Raw genomic sequence first — 13273 nt, 5'->3', positions numbered from 1 at the left:
TTGTATGTGATTATTAACCACATGTCAGTATCAGGAGAGGGGGCAGAGGTTGTATGACATCATTTACCAAAAAAGAAAAAAAGGAAGGGAGAAAGGAATAAATAATGGAAGGAGCAACAAGTAAAAACCTTTGGTTTCATAATAGTTAAATGAAAGCCCTTCTCTCTGGTATAAGGAAAAACAACCAGATCTTTTACCATTTATTATTATCATTCATACTTTATTATCATACAAAAATCTACAGAACAGAGTGAAATCCATGTACCCTCCACCAAGTTTCAGAGAGAAACTCATTAAACTCATCCAAAAACAGTATATGTCTTTAAGGGGTAAGGAAGAAAGAAAGGAAGCCAAGAACATATCCTTCTTTCACACCAGTGGAAATTATTAATTAATTCTCCAATGACTCCCCTGTCCTGAATTTATAGTGGAATCCCAGGCTTACAGTACTTGAAGCAGGAAATCTGACATACATTTCAGATGAAACATTCATTATATCAAATGGCCTATAATTTGGTAATAATTTTGTTTGCTTGTTTTTATTGTGCTAAACCACACACTGAGCTCAATCAGAAGAGAACATAAGCAAAGATCTAAAAGTGGGAATAAATCAGCAAAGACTGGAACCTACTATTCAAAGCAGACCTCAGTTCACTCTGGAGACATCTTTCCCCAGATGCATCATTCAGCCTGAGACTGAAACAGTCAACAGCTGTACCATGTAAAAGATTTATAATAAGGTCCCAGGTCTTATATCTTATTAATTTAATACAAAGCCCAAATTATTAATATTAAACGTTACCATATGTTAGCAATATTCTATATCGTGTATTTCTATACCCTTTAGAATAAGTAAGAAGTAATTCTAATTTTCAACTTTTAAAAAATATTTACCCAGCAATATTACTCTAAGTAGATTTTTGGTGATTTGAAGTTTCCTTTAAACTTGTATTTCAACTTCAAATTAAAGAAAACTCACACTTTTAACAAGAAAAACAGAAACAGAGCACTAAAATTACTCTGAAGTTGATGTTCCCATCCTATGAGGTGCTGACCTCTGGAGGATTAATAGTTGGTGTAAAAGTCTATAAAATCCCTGAGTAGACAAGTATTTGTATATAGACAGAACAAATAGCTCACATGTACACACTATAAATTTCCAAATGGATATAAATATTGTGGTCAATAAAACACAGCTTTTACTTTACAAGTGTCAATAAATGCACGGTGGACTTTGGCAGTTATATTTTCACTAGTAAAACACTATTATCATGTGGAAAGGCGTGAAAGCTCTTGACTTAGACTTACACTTTTAAAGCTTAGAAGCCTCTAAACAATGGGCATGCTTTTGTACAGTGTCTAAACTCAGTATCTGAATCTATGTTCACTAATTCAAATACCTGAATGTGGCAGCTCTTGAGTCTTTGTATGACATATATGAAGAATAAACGTGGTTGCTTAACAAGAGTCAAAGTAACATTGTAAAATTAAAACCAAGCACAAATGCTTAAATGAATGTAATATAAAAGAACCAAATTAATAAGCTAGAAATTTACTAGACCAGAACAAAGAGAAAATCCTTATGACTTCCACAAATAACAATCCATGTCCAATAACCTGAGTATATTCTAAAATTAACTCAGATTAGAAAAATGTATTATCCTTAAAATAAACAGACCCTAAGTCCCTTACAAATTCTCCTTGTTAATACACATAGTTTTAAGATCAATACTAAAAATTACAGTCAGTGAGGAGAATGATCAAACATTCTGTGGTTAAACACTGTGATCTATATTCAATGAAACCAGTTGGCTAAAACACAATTCTCACCCAATTCTCAGATGTTTTATAAGCCTTCAAGTGAGATCCTATTCTGTGTTGAAGTGAACACTGAACACTTCTCTTTCATACAAGTCCTCTACTTATAACCATACACTGATAGAGTGTAAAGGAGACAAGAGATATTAAAATAAGCTTATGACTGTTCAAATCCGTGATGTTCACTATAAACTACAATTTCAAAAAAAAGTTAATACCAATATCAACAAGTTTCCTTGGTGTTTTATTCTTCTCTTGTAAAAGGACTCAGAAAAACTATGTGTTAAATTTCATAGGATATCAAAGCTGAGTATTTCGGAGTTTCGATAAAACAATGTGAGAAGTATTTCTAATCTGCACAATATAAAACAAGTAGATGTCAAAACATTCTCTCCATAAACCAGCAAGTGTACTAAAAATAAGACAGATAGCAAAAATAGTAGGGGAAAAAAAGTCATTACAGCATCTTCCCCCTCACTTCTAAGTTCCTGGAAGCTGTTTGGGAGGTTATATAAGCACTGAGGTATGTATTTCTAGCAAGAATGCTTTAAGTAGGAGGTAGATAGGCAGTCAAAAATAACTATTATCTAACAGCAAAAAAAACAAGAATGCAAAAAGTATTTTGTTTGCAAGCTATAAAAAATAAGGTTCTTTCAATATCGAAAGAAACAAAAAATTAGAAATGAAGGTAGACTGTCATAAATATTCTGATGACACCAGATCAAGCCCACTTCTACTGAGGACCACCTGCTTTACTTACCTATACCTTTATAATTGAGAACAATAATATAATTTTACTTAAGTCTTCAAAGTGAAAGTGAAAGTCACTCAGTCATGTCCAACCTTTTGCAACCCCATGGACTGTATAGTCCATGGAATTCTCCAGGCCAGAAGACTAGAGTGGGTAGCCTTTCCCTTCTCCAAGGGATCTTCCCAAGCCAGGGATCAAACCCAGGTCTCCCACATTGCAGGCAGATTTTTTACCAGCTGAGCCACAAGGGAAGCCCTTCTAAGTCTTCAAGAAGACTTAGAAATCCCTTGAGGATGGAAGCCATCTCTCCCTTTAATGACAAAAATCACACTCTACACACAATGAGCATTTAATAAATCTTTTCAATGAAATTTCTTATTTGTTGTATTTTGAGGCAAACAGGCACAAAGATGGTCTTGCCTGGAGTCATACCTCCATTAAGAGGCAAGACAAAGACCAGAACCCATCCTGTGCGATCTCAGGTCTTCTGTTCTTTCCAGGACTGCATGCTGACGGACCTGAATGCCTTTGTGTGTGCAGTCACTCACTGTGTCCGACTCATCATGACCCCATGGACTGTAGCCCACCAGGCTCCTCTGTCCATGGGATTTTCCAGGCAAGAATACTGGAGTGCGTTGCCATTTCCTTCTCTAGGGGATCTTCCCAACCCAGGAATCGAACCCGTGTCTCCTGAATTGTCAGGCAGATTCTTTACCACTGAGCCACCTAAGAAGGCCTAGATGCCTTTAGTTCCCAGGGAATGATATGAATGACAAAGCAACACTACGCCCGCTCCCCCTAAAGAACATCGTATAATTTAGCCAAAACTATTTTCAGAATTCTCTCCAGCAGAAGACAGTTTCTGCTTCTCCAGCCCTAGATCCCTTTCCTTTCATTCGTAAGCTCTATTTACTACACGAGAATCAGTGTGAAATGAAACCCTTCTGTAAAGAGTACATTCACACACACATTTCCGTTGTTATGTTGAAAACAACACAGACTAAATCTTAAGTTGGACCTGCTTTTGGACTTCCTCTTTTTCTTGAGGAAAAGAAAGATTATGACTCTGATTTTTTCTTATAATTTCAAGAAGTATATTCGGATTTACTGTTAGGAATAAAAACATGGCCTTATAGTCATATCTGCATGTGAGTTCACATTTAAAAATTAAATTAAAAGTATAAAATTATTACCTTTAGTTTGTTTGCTTCTTTTTTATTCCCAGCAAAAAATGAATTCTCATCAAAATGCAAAGGAAATGACCTGCATTAAATAAAACATATTCTCTGAATAAAACAAAAAAAATAATCATTTCATGTATTATAAAATATTAAAAGTCCTGCTAATACAACATTTCGCTGGTCAGTGATGAATAATACAAGTACAACAGAATAGAACATATAGTAAAAATCAAAATTCTGATGCCCCCAACAAATTCTTATCCTCAATATACAAGCTAACTGTATAACATAGTAGAATTAGGGCCCAAACCCAACCTGTTCAACTAAATATAAAAATAATGCCAAGTATCAAATACCAAAAGAACGGTTCTTAAAACTAAAAATATGCACCTCTTAGTACAAAATCAAAATGAAAATAAAACCAAAACTCAATTTTAAAAGACCTATGAGCAAAATTAGCTTTTAATTATTTTTTAGATAATTTTAAGTTGATTACTTAAGAATTTAATTTTGGATATCACTTGTCACTCTTATTAATATATAAGTTGTATGAGTTGTAATACACAATTTACTTGATTTCATGAAGTATTTCCAGAAGTAACATTTTGTTTTCTGCATCCTGATCTTTATTTCCAGTGAAGAGTTGAAAATCTGGGCGCTCAAAGAATGGAACCACTTTAGACAAAGCCCTTAATTCTATTAAGTAGAGAAAATACAAGTTCTTAAGCCTTCGTGGACCTTCTCCTTCAGTTAATATTCCATCAAATCGCTGTTGAAATTCTGTAATGTTGTGTCCCCATTTTTTTTCCAACCACGTATCTGAGAAGAAAGAATTAAATATTAAAAAGCGAATTTTAAAATTAAGTTTCATTGTACTTATATTAGGTTATTTATGCTTGCAGAAGCTAATTTTATTTTATATTTTAAAATGTATAATCAATACAACCATGAAAACTGCTTTACATAATTGAGCCTTTAACAGTTTCATATTAATATTTTATCTTCTAGAACCCATACTTAAAAGGAAAATAAACTCAATTACTTTACTGAGAAACCAGGACTAATCTAATCAAATTTCTGAATATAAATATATTCATAAAACCAAGATACAGAAGTCAAAGATGACTATCTGAAATTACTAATGAGTTTGAAGTCCTAATTAAAGTTATATGATTTTGTTTCTAAAGTAAGAGATACTTTAATTCTAGAATAAACATGTTACTGATGAAAATCCAACATGCTCTCATTTTTCAACAGCCTTGTAAAGCATGAAGAGCAGCAAAAAAAAAAAAAAACGCTTTTACCCATTAAACTGCAGGCCTGAAGCTGACATGCAAACATAAGGATTCAGATACAGTAGTGTCTAATGAAAACAACTTTGCTCTTAGAAGCTATTTCAATTCCCACAACAAAACGAAAGAACATTTCCAAAGTGATGTGTATGATTTTGAGCAGCTTCCCAAAAGAAAGTGAAGACTGCTAAGAACAGGCTGAACTTTTCCTGATAATGTTCACAGTTCCACATTCCTGATTACTGCCACTTAGGAATTAATTTTTCCTGCCTAATATTTAACAGGGCCAATCTTTTCCCATCCAGGTAAACACCAAGAAGATTTTAAGAATACCCGAAATTAAGTGTGGTAAAGTGAATAAAAGTGACTATTATATACCTTGTAGAAGATACCGTGCACTCAAATGCACATTAATGCTTGCATGGAGGCCAGATATAAGTCTGTAGAATGCTCTTTTCTCTACACAGAGACCTACAAAAGGTAATTTGGAAATAGAAATTTCATATGTGAAACTTGTAAGATATAAAATTAATTTTATGTGTATTTTAAAATGAAAAAAAAATTAAATTTGTTTAAAAGTGTCCAATTACCTTCTAGCCAACTGTAAAAAGTATTCTCTGAAATTAAAAGAAAAATAAGTCACAAGATTGTAAAACTGGCAAAATATACATTTTTCAAAAGTTTTAAAATATTATAGCAAATTTGTGCCAAACAGCAATTTAAAGGTCCCAGTCTTGTTTGCAAAGGAGAAATGTTCTTGGTATGGATTCACTTTAAGCGCCACTCAGTTGCTCAGTCTTTAGAAGGCTTTAGCATTGCCTTAGGTGGCCCTAGCCTTATAACTTCTGGATAAAGTGTTTTATATGAGGTCAAAACACAGAAATTAAATAGTAAACCTATACATGGAAAAATACTTAGCCTTAATAACAATTCATGTTATAAAAGTTAAGAACACATTATACACTTTTTAAAATGAGAGAAGTCAAAATTATAAAATTCGAAGTATATTATTAGTCTATAGCTGATAGTATTTTATGCCATGCAGTATTTCAAAAGAACAATTTAAGGAAATGTAACAAAAACCAAATATCACTTATGTTCTATGATCTACAGCAATCACTGTTCATATACTTAGACCTGATAATTGCTCTTAGAATTATGCTCTAAAGAAATAACTCAAAATGGAGGTGGCGGGATAATACGTAGAAAGATGATTATGTTCTACAGAATTTTTAAAACCTGAAATAACTAAAATGCACAGCAAGGCCTGAGCTAACATGATAGAATACCAGTTACCAGGACTGAATAATATAAAACTTAAAATGCCAAGCGTGTGGAACACAGACAATGCATGAAAAGGTTTGTTTGAAATAACATGTAAAAAGGCATAAGAAACATTATACCTATGTGAACATTCTATGTCTAATCTACTAGAGAGGGCAGACACTGTACTATATGGTCCTTTTCACCAAAGTTGTTTACAGTAATGTTAATAATGAACCAAACAAGCATAAAAGTAATGGAAGAAATGACAAATAGAATAAACATGCATTTATATATTTACAGATTACATAAAAACTTAAAACATTTGTGTCAGAAAACTTTACAAACATCAGCAAAATGCAAACAAACTGAGTAAAATGTATGTTGCAAATGCAACAAAGGATAATATCTTAAGTGTATAAAAAGTTCATACACCAAATAAAAATGCCAAAGCACCCATTAAAAAGGGCGAGTAATATGAACAGAGAATCCATAAAGGAAAAACACAAATGGTAATAACAGATAAAAATTGTTCTGTCACACTAATAATAAAAATGCAAATTAAGCATATCTTGTACAACACAGGGAACAAAGCAAATATTTTTAAATAACTATAACTAGAATATAACCTTGAAAAATCCTGACTCACTATGTTGTACACCTGAAACATATAACATTATACATCAACTATACCTTCATGAAAAAATAAATTAAAATGCAAATTAAAACTGTAAAGATAGAACTTTAAAGAGTAAAGAAGAAATATGGTACTTAATTTAGACAAGAGTCAGGTAAAACTAGGTGGCACAATGACTGAAAGGGGTGTAAATTATTAGCACACCCTTTCAATGACAAAAAGGATCTTCTGGTCATATGTATCAAGAGCCTAAAATGTCCTTATCATTTGATCCAGTAAATCCATTTCTAGAAATCTAAGTTGTTATGGATGAATGTTTGTGTCCCCCCCTAAAATTCATATGTAGAAGCCCTAAACTTCCCCTTCCTCCCCCCACCATATGATGGTATTTGGAAGTGGGTCTTTGGGAGATAACTAGGCTAAGATGAGGTCATGAGGGTGGGGTCACCATGATGGAATCAGTATCTTTACAGCTATCTGTAAGCCTGGAAGAGGTCCCTCCCCAAGAACCAAATCTGCTGGCACCTTGACCGTGGACTTCCCAGCCCCCAGAACTCTGGGAAAATCAATGTCTTTTATTTTAGCCACCTAGCTTATAGTATTTTGTTAGAGCAGCCTGAGCTGATGAGGACACAGGCTGAGGAAGCAAGCTGACATGCTAATAATAATATATAAAATTATAATTTATATATTACAAAAATACTGGTATAAACATGAAAATAATAATAATTATCAAAATGTTAGCAGAGAAGCAGTATGAAGTAGTTAAAAGCATAGACCCTGAACCAAACTGCCTGATTTGAATCCCAAACTCTGCTACTTACAAATCATATGGTTTTAGCTGAGTTGCTAAAACTTTCTGGGATTCATTTTCTGTCTATAAAAATGGAAATAAAAATCCTAACAAAATGTCCTGGAATTGTTGGAAGGATTAAATAAACTCATATTTGCAAATTACTTTGAAAAGTACTGGCATGTCTTCTTAGCCATTATTAATGTCAATTATTTTGGGGTTGTGGGATTACAAGTAATTTGTTTCCTTATTGGGAACCTCTATGTTTTGGGTTTTGTTTTTTTTTTTAAGTTAGGACCTAGTCTTCCAAAGGAATTTTCATTCAGTTTTATAGTCCTGAAGTAGATTGTCTGTGAATATGATCCAGTTAGATAATCGCCTAATATGTCAGCTTTCATATTTTACCAAAATGAACACTTAAAATTACACTCATAAATAAGATGTTTTCTCTAAGGATAGCCTCTACAGGTTAACCATCTTTACTTTCATAATGAGACAGGTTAAGATCTTGAAATGGTATTAAAAAACTGAAATAGCTTCTTTTTTTTATTTTAAAATGTTTATTTTATTAAATTTTTAAAATAAACCCTTGTGTTGAGGGCTGACTTTCAGTAGATAGCAGTGAGGCAGCTGCTCTGCTACATACGAAACCCTGACCCAGAAGCAGGTCGTCTACCAATGGTTCAGCGCCAGGTTCCCCACCAATGTGTGGTGCATGATGGGTGAGGGGGTGGCCACCTTTCTGGCCATGCCCCATGGCCCAGGAGGAAGGGCGCTCTGCACTGGTGAAATAGCTTCTTTTAATGTAGCCAGAATATAGCATAGAACTGGGAACACCCAAGGTGGAATAAAGTTATTCATAACTGGAAATTATAGGATCACCACTAACAGTAACAAAATATGAGACACCTTTGCAAAAATAATCATACACTAAAGAATTTCTCTTCCAAATAGTATAGTTATGATTCAGTATTTTATTTAGCTGCTACCATTACTATAAAATAAAGTATATTTTATTTAGCTGCTACCATTACTATAAAATAAAATATAATAATAAAAGAACAAAGTTATAAGACTTTAGGATTCTGTTATCTAAAGCAACCTGTAAAAATAATGCTCAGAAGACAGATAATATGGTGGGCTTCCCTGGCTCAATGGTAAAGAACCCACCTGCCAATGCAGGAGACATGGGTTGGATCCCTGGTAGGGAAAGATCCCACATGCCACAGAGCAACTAAGCCCGTGCACCAAACTACTGAACCCACGTTCTAGAGCCCAGGAGCCACAACTACTGAGCCCAAGTGCCACAAGAGAAGCCACGGCAATGAGAAGCCCACGCACCACAATTCGAGAGTCGGCCCTGCTTCCTGCAACTTGAGAAAAGCCTGCATGGCAACAAAGATCCAGCACAGCCAAAAATAAATAAATAAATAAATTTTTTTAAAAAGAAGAGAATTTAGAATGAGAGAAAAGTGATCCTTTACATTTTAACAATCCCATCTAGCTAGAGTAAAGCTACGTACTGCTGAGTCTTCTCATATTGCTAAACACGTGGCCTTAAGGAATAACAAAAATCATTTCAATCTTATTCATAAAGCAAAAATATTCTCAAAAAGACACAGTAAATCTAAAATATGTTAAAACTTGGGGCATTACAATAACTGAAAGCACTGGCAATGATATCTACACCCAAGAATCAGCACAGGCTTAGAAGCCAGTAGATCAACGCTCTGATCATGCCTCAGTTCAGTTCCGTTCAGTCGCTCGGTCGTGTCCGACTCTTTGCAACCCCATGGACTGCAGCACACCAGGCCTCCCTGTCCATCACCAATTCCTGGAGTTTACCCAAACTCATGTCCATTGAGTTGGTGATACCATCCAACCATCTCATCCTCTGTTGTCCCCTTCTCCTCCTGCCTTCAATCTTTCCCAGCATCAGGGTCTTTTCAAAGGAGTCAACTCCACATCAGGTGGCCAAAGTATTGGAGTTTCAGCTTCAACATCAGTCCTTCCAATGAACACTCAGGACTGTTCTCCTTTAGGATGGACTGGTTGGATCTCCTTGCAGTCCAAGGGACTCTCAAGAGTCTTCTCCAACACCACAGTTCAAAAGCATCAATTCTTCAGCACTCAGCCTTCTTCACAGTCCAACTCTCACATCCATACATGACCACTGGAAAAACCACAGCCTTGACTAGATGGACCTTTGTTGGCAAAGTAATATCTCTGCTTTTTAATATGCTGTCTAGGTTGGTCATAACTTTCCTTCCAAGGAGTAAATGTCTTTTAATTTCATGGCTACAGTCACCATCTGCAGTGATTTTGGAGGCCAAAAAATAAAATCAGCCAGTTTCCACTGTTTCCCCATCTATTTCCCATGAAGTGATGGGATCAGAAGCCATGATCTTAGTTTTTTGAATGTTGAGCTTTAAGTCAACTTTTTCACTCTCCTCTTTCACTTTCATCAAGAGGCTCTTTAGTTCTTCTACACTTTCGCCATAAGGGTGGTGTCATCTGCATTAATGAGGTTACTGATATTTCTCCCGACAATCTTCATTCCAGCTGGTGCTTCATGCAGCCCAGCGTTTCTCATGATGTACTCTGCATAGAAGTTAAATAAGCAGGGTGACAATATACAGCCTTGACATACTCCTTTTCCTATTTTGAACTAGTCTGTTGTTCCATGTCCAGTTCTAACTGTTGCTTCCTGACCTGCATACAGATTTCTCAAGAGGCAGGTCAGGTGGTCTGGTATTCCTGTCTCTTGAAGAATTTTTGCACAATTTATTGAGATCCAAACAGTCAAAGGCTTTGGCATAGTCAATAAAGCAGAAATAGATGCTTTTCTGGAACTCTCTTGCTTTTTTCATGATCCAGCGGATGTTGGCAATTTGATCTCTGGTTCCTCTGCCTTTTCTAAAACCAGCTTGAACACCTGGAATTTCACGGTTCACGTATTGCTGAAGCCTGGCTTGGAGAATTTTGAGCTTTACTTTACTAGCATGTGAGATGAGTGCAATTGTGCAGTAGTTTGAGCATTCTTTGGCATTGCCTTTCTTTGGGATTGGAATGAAAACTGACCTTTTCCAGTCCTGTGGCCACTGCTGAGTTTTCCAAATTTGCTGGCATATTGAGTGCAGCACTTTCACAGCATCACCTTTTAGGATTTGGAATAGCTCAACTGGAATTCCATCACCTCCACTAGCTTTGTTCGTAGTGATGCTTCCTAAGGCCCACTTGACTTCACATTCCAGGATGTCTTGCTCTAGGTGAGTAATCACACCATCATGATTATCTGGGTCGTGAAGGTCTTTTTTGTACAGTTCTTCTGTGTATTCTTGCCACCTCTTCTTAATATCTTCTTCTGCTGTTAGGTCCATACCATTTCTGTCCTTTATTGAGCCCATCTTTGCATGAAATGTTCCCTTGGTATCTCTCATCTTCTTGAAGAGATCTCTAGTCTTTCCCATTCTATTGTTTCCTCAGTGATCATGCCTAGAACCTTCCTATGGGTGACCCAGCAGATCCCAGATTCAGTCAATAAAGAAGAAATTTTCCCTGACAGAGGCCAGGAAATGCCTCACTTTCACACACACAAAATGTATGAGTGAATTATCAGAGTCTGAGGCAGCCTGTCTCTACTGTCTGATCCCAGGCACAAAGAGTCATTTTTCCTTTAACCTATGCTGTCCCTGTCAGCATCTTAGATAAACAAATAAAAAGTAACTTCTCAAGTCTCATGTGTGGGAAGAAAAAACAAGTTTGCCCACAAACCTCTGAATATAAGCAAATTCGTATCAGTCATGTATGATAAAGAAATTATACTTACCTTCACTTTTACCTGAAAAAAGAAAACAAAAGTTATATTATTGAAAACTGCTTCCAGATGCCCCTTTTAAAATGCCACACTTCCATTACTTTTAGTCCATCAGTTCACCCACAGAGATGCCATCTGAGAGTGATATGCTTGTGAATGCAACTCTTCCTGGTCATAAAAGGAATTATGCCTAATTTAACTAAATGGCCTCATTTCCAAGAGCCTGGATAAAGAGTAGTTTCAGCTTGTTCAAGATTTAATGTGGGCTGACAGGAAAGAGAAATGTAATCTATCATCTAAGAGTACTCTTAAATATCTCAAGGACTCACAGTTATTTGGCTGTCAGAGCCTTTTTACTTATGTATTTATCCTACGGCTATAAGACAGTGTCTGCTAAGGATCTGTGTTTTTGCTTCAAAACTCGCAGAACTGACGTTATAAAAATTTACCTTATTCAGCAATATTTTTAAAGAGTATGTGTAAGATCCAAATATGCACAGTCCAGCAGTTTGTATGCAGCTGCTCATTAAGTGCTGAAAAACTGCCTTCATTTTGCCACTTTTATTTAATGTCATCATTTATTAAAGTACCAGATGCTCATTGCAAATATATATTATAAAGATAAGACAAAGACAAAATAAAAAATATCATTCATAACTCCCTGTGCCCAAAGATAAATACCATTTGCATTTTGGTGTCTTTTTTCTTTGTGTACAGGATAGTGAGATATTATACTAATTATGTTTTTATAAAAAAATATATTAATACATACTGTCTAATACCTGCTTCATCTCCTAAATGTGCTATTGATCACCACTGATATAAATGAATACAAAATTTTCAGCAACATTAAGAATGGCTATATTCCACTATATAAAAATACCATAACTCATTTAACCAGTTCCCTGATGATAAACACTGACGTTGTTCCCATTTATCTAAAATAAGCAAAGGTGGTTAATTAACTTATCAGATCATAATGTGACTGACTTCACTTAAGAGTGAAGATCATCTCTTGCCTAGGAATTTGCATCTCATCTGATATTAAATCAATAGTTTCTACTGAGTACCATATGTGACTTCATAAGCCATGTTTAAAGACATTCTTTCATTTCTAACCTAAGAATGACTAGTCTGCCAACATTTATGGAATGATGCAATCTCACTGCTTTCCAGAAGTAAATTTCTGTTTGTTGACTCTATAAGATCAGCAGTTTTTCAAATAAATTTTAAAAATGAAAACCATTCCACATTTGCTAAAAGTACATCAAAGAATTCATCAGTAAGCATATATTCAGAAAACATGGATATGTATTTCCTAGGGAGAAAGCCTGAAATGATACACTTAAAATGATTTATTCAACAAATTGTTCTGCCTATTATAGACTGGAAAGGTTTGTGACTTTCAATTTTACATCCCCTCTGCACCTATCCAGTGCCTGCTGCTGCTGCTGCTAAGTCGCTTCAGTCGTGTCCAACTCTATGCGACCCCATAGACGGCAGCCCACCAGGCTCCACTGTCCCTGGGATTCTCCAGGCAAGACCACTGGAGTGGGTTGCCATTTCCTTCTCCAATGCATGAAAGTGAAAAGTGAAAGTGAAGTCGCTCAGTCGTGTCCAACTCTTAGTGACCCCATGGACTGCAGCCCACCAGGCTCCTCCATCCATGGGATTTTCCAGGCAAGAGTACTGGAGTGGGGTGCCATTGCCTTCTCCAGTGC

General features: G+C 35.6%; 1 protein-coding gene across 2 annotated transcripts in view; it reads right to left on the bottom strand.

Annotated features, from left to right (window-relative positions):
* ERO1A (endoplasmic reticulum oxidoreductase 1 alpha) overlaps positions 1–13273 on the bottom strand; it is a 53219-nt gene that overhangs the window by 5432 nt on the left and 34514 nt on the right. Inside the window, 5 exon segments of one of the 2 annotated variants that reach the window (NM_001103348.1) lie at positions 3763–3832; positions 4323–4569; positions 5421–5513; positions 5633–5659; positions 11565–11576. In NM_001103348.1, coding sequence (NP_001096818.1) covers positions 3763–3832; positions 4323–4569; positions 5421–5513; positions 5633–5659; positions 11565–11576 — 449 coding nt within the window. 2 annotated transcript variants of the gene reach the window in all.

This window comes from Bos taurus, chromosome 10 (genome assembly GCF_002263795.3).
Source record: "Bos taurus isolate L1 Dominette 01449 registration number 42190680 breed Hereford chromosome 10, ARS-UCD2.0, whole genome shotgun sequence".
Taxonomy (NCBI): domain Eukaryota; kingdom Metazoa; phylum Chordata; class Mammalia; order Artiodactyla; family Bovidae; genus Bos; species Bos taurus.
The sequence above is the reverse complement of the archived record's forward strand: the minus strand, read 5'-3'. Positions and strand labels throughout refer to the sequence as shown.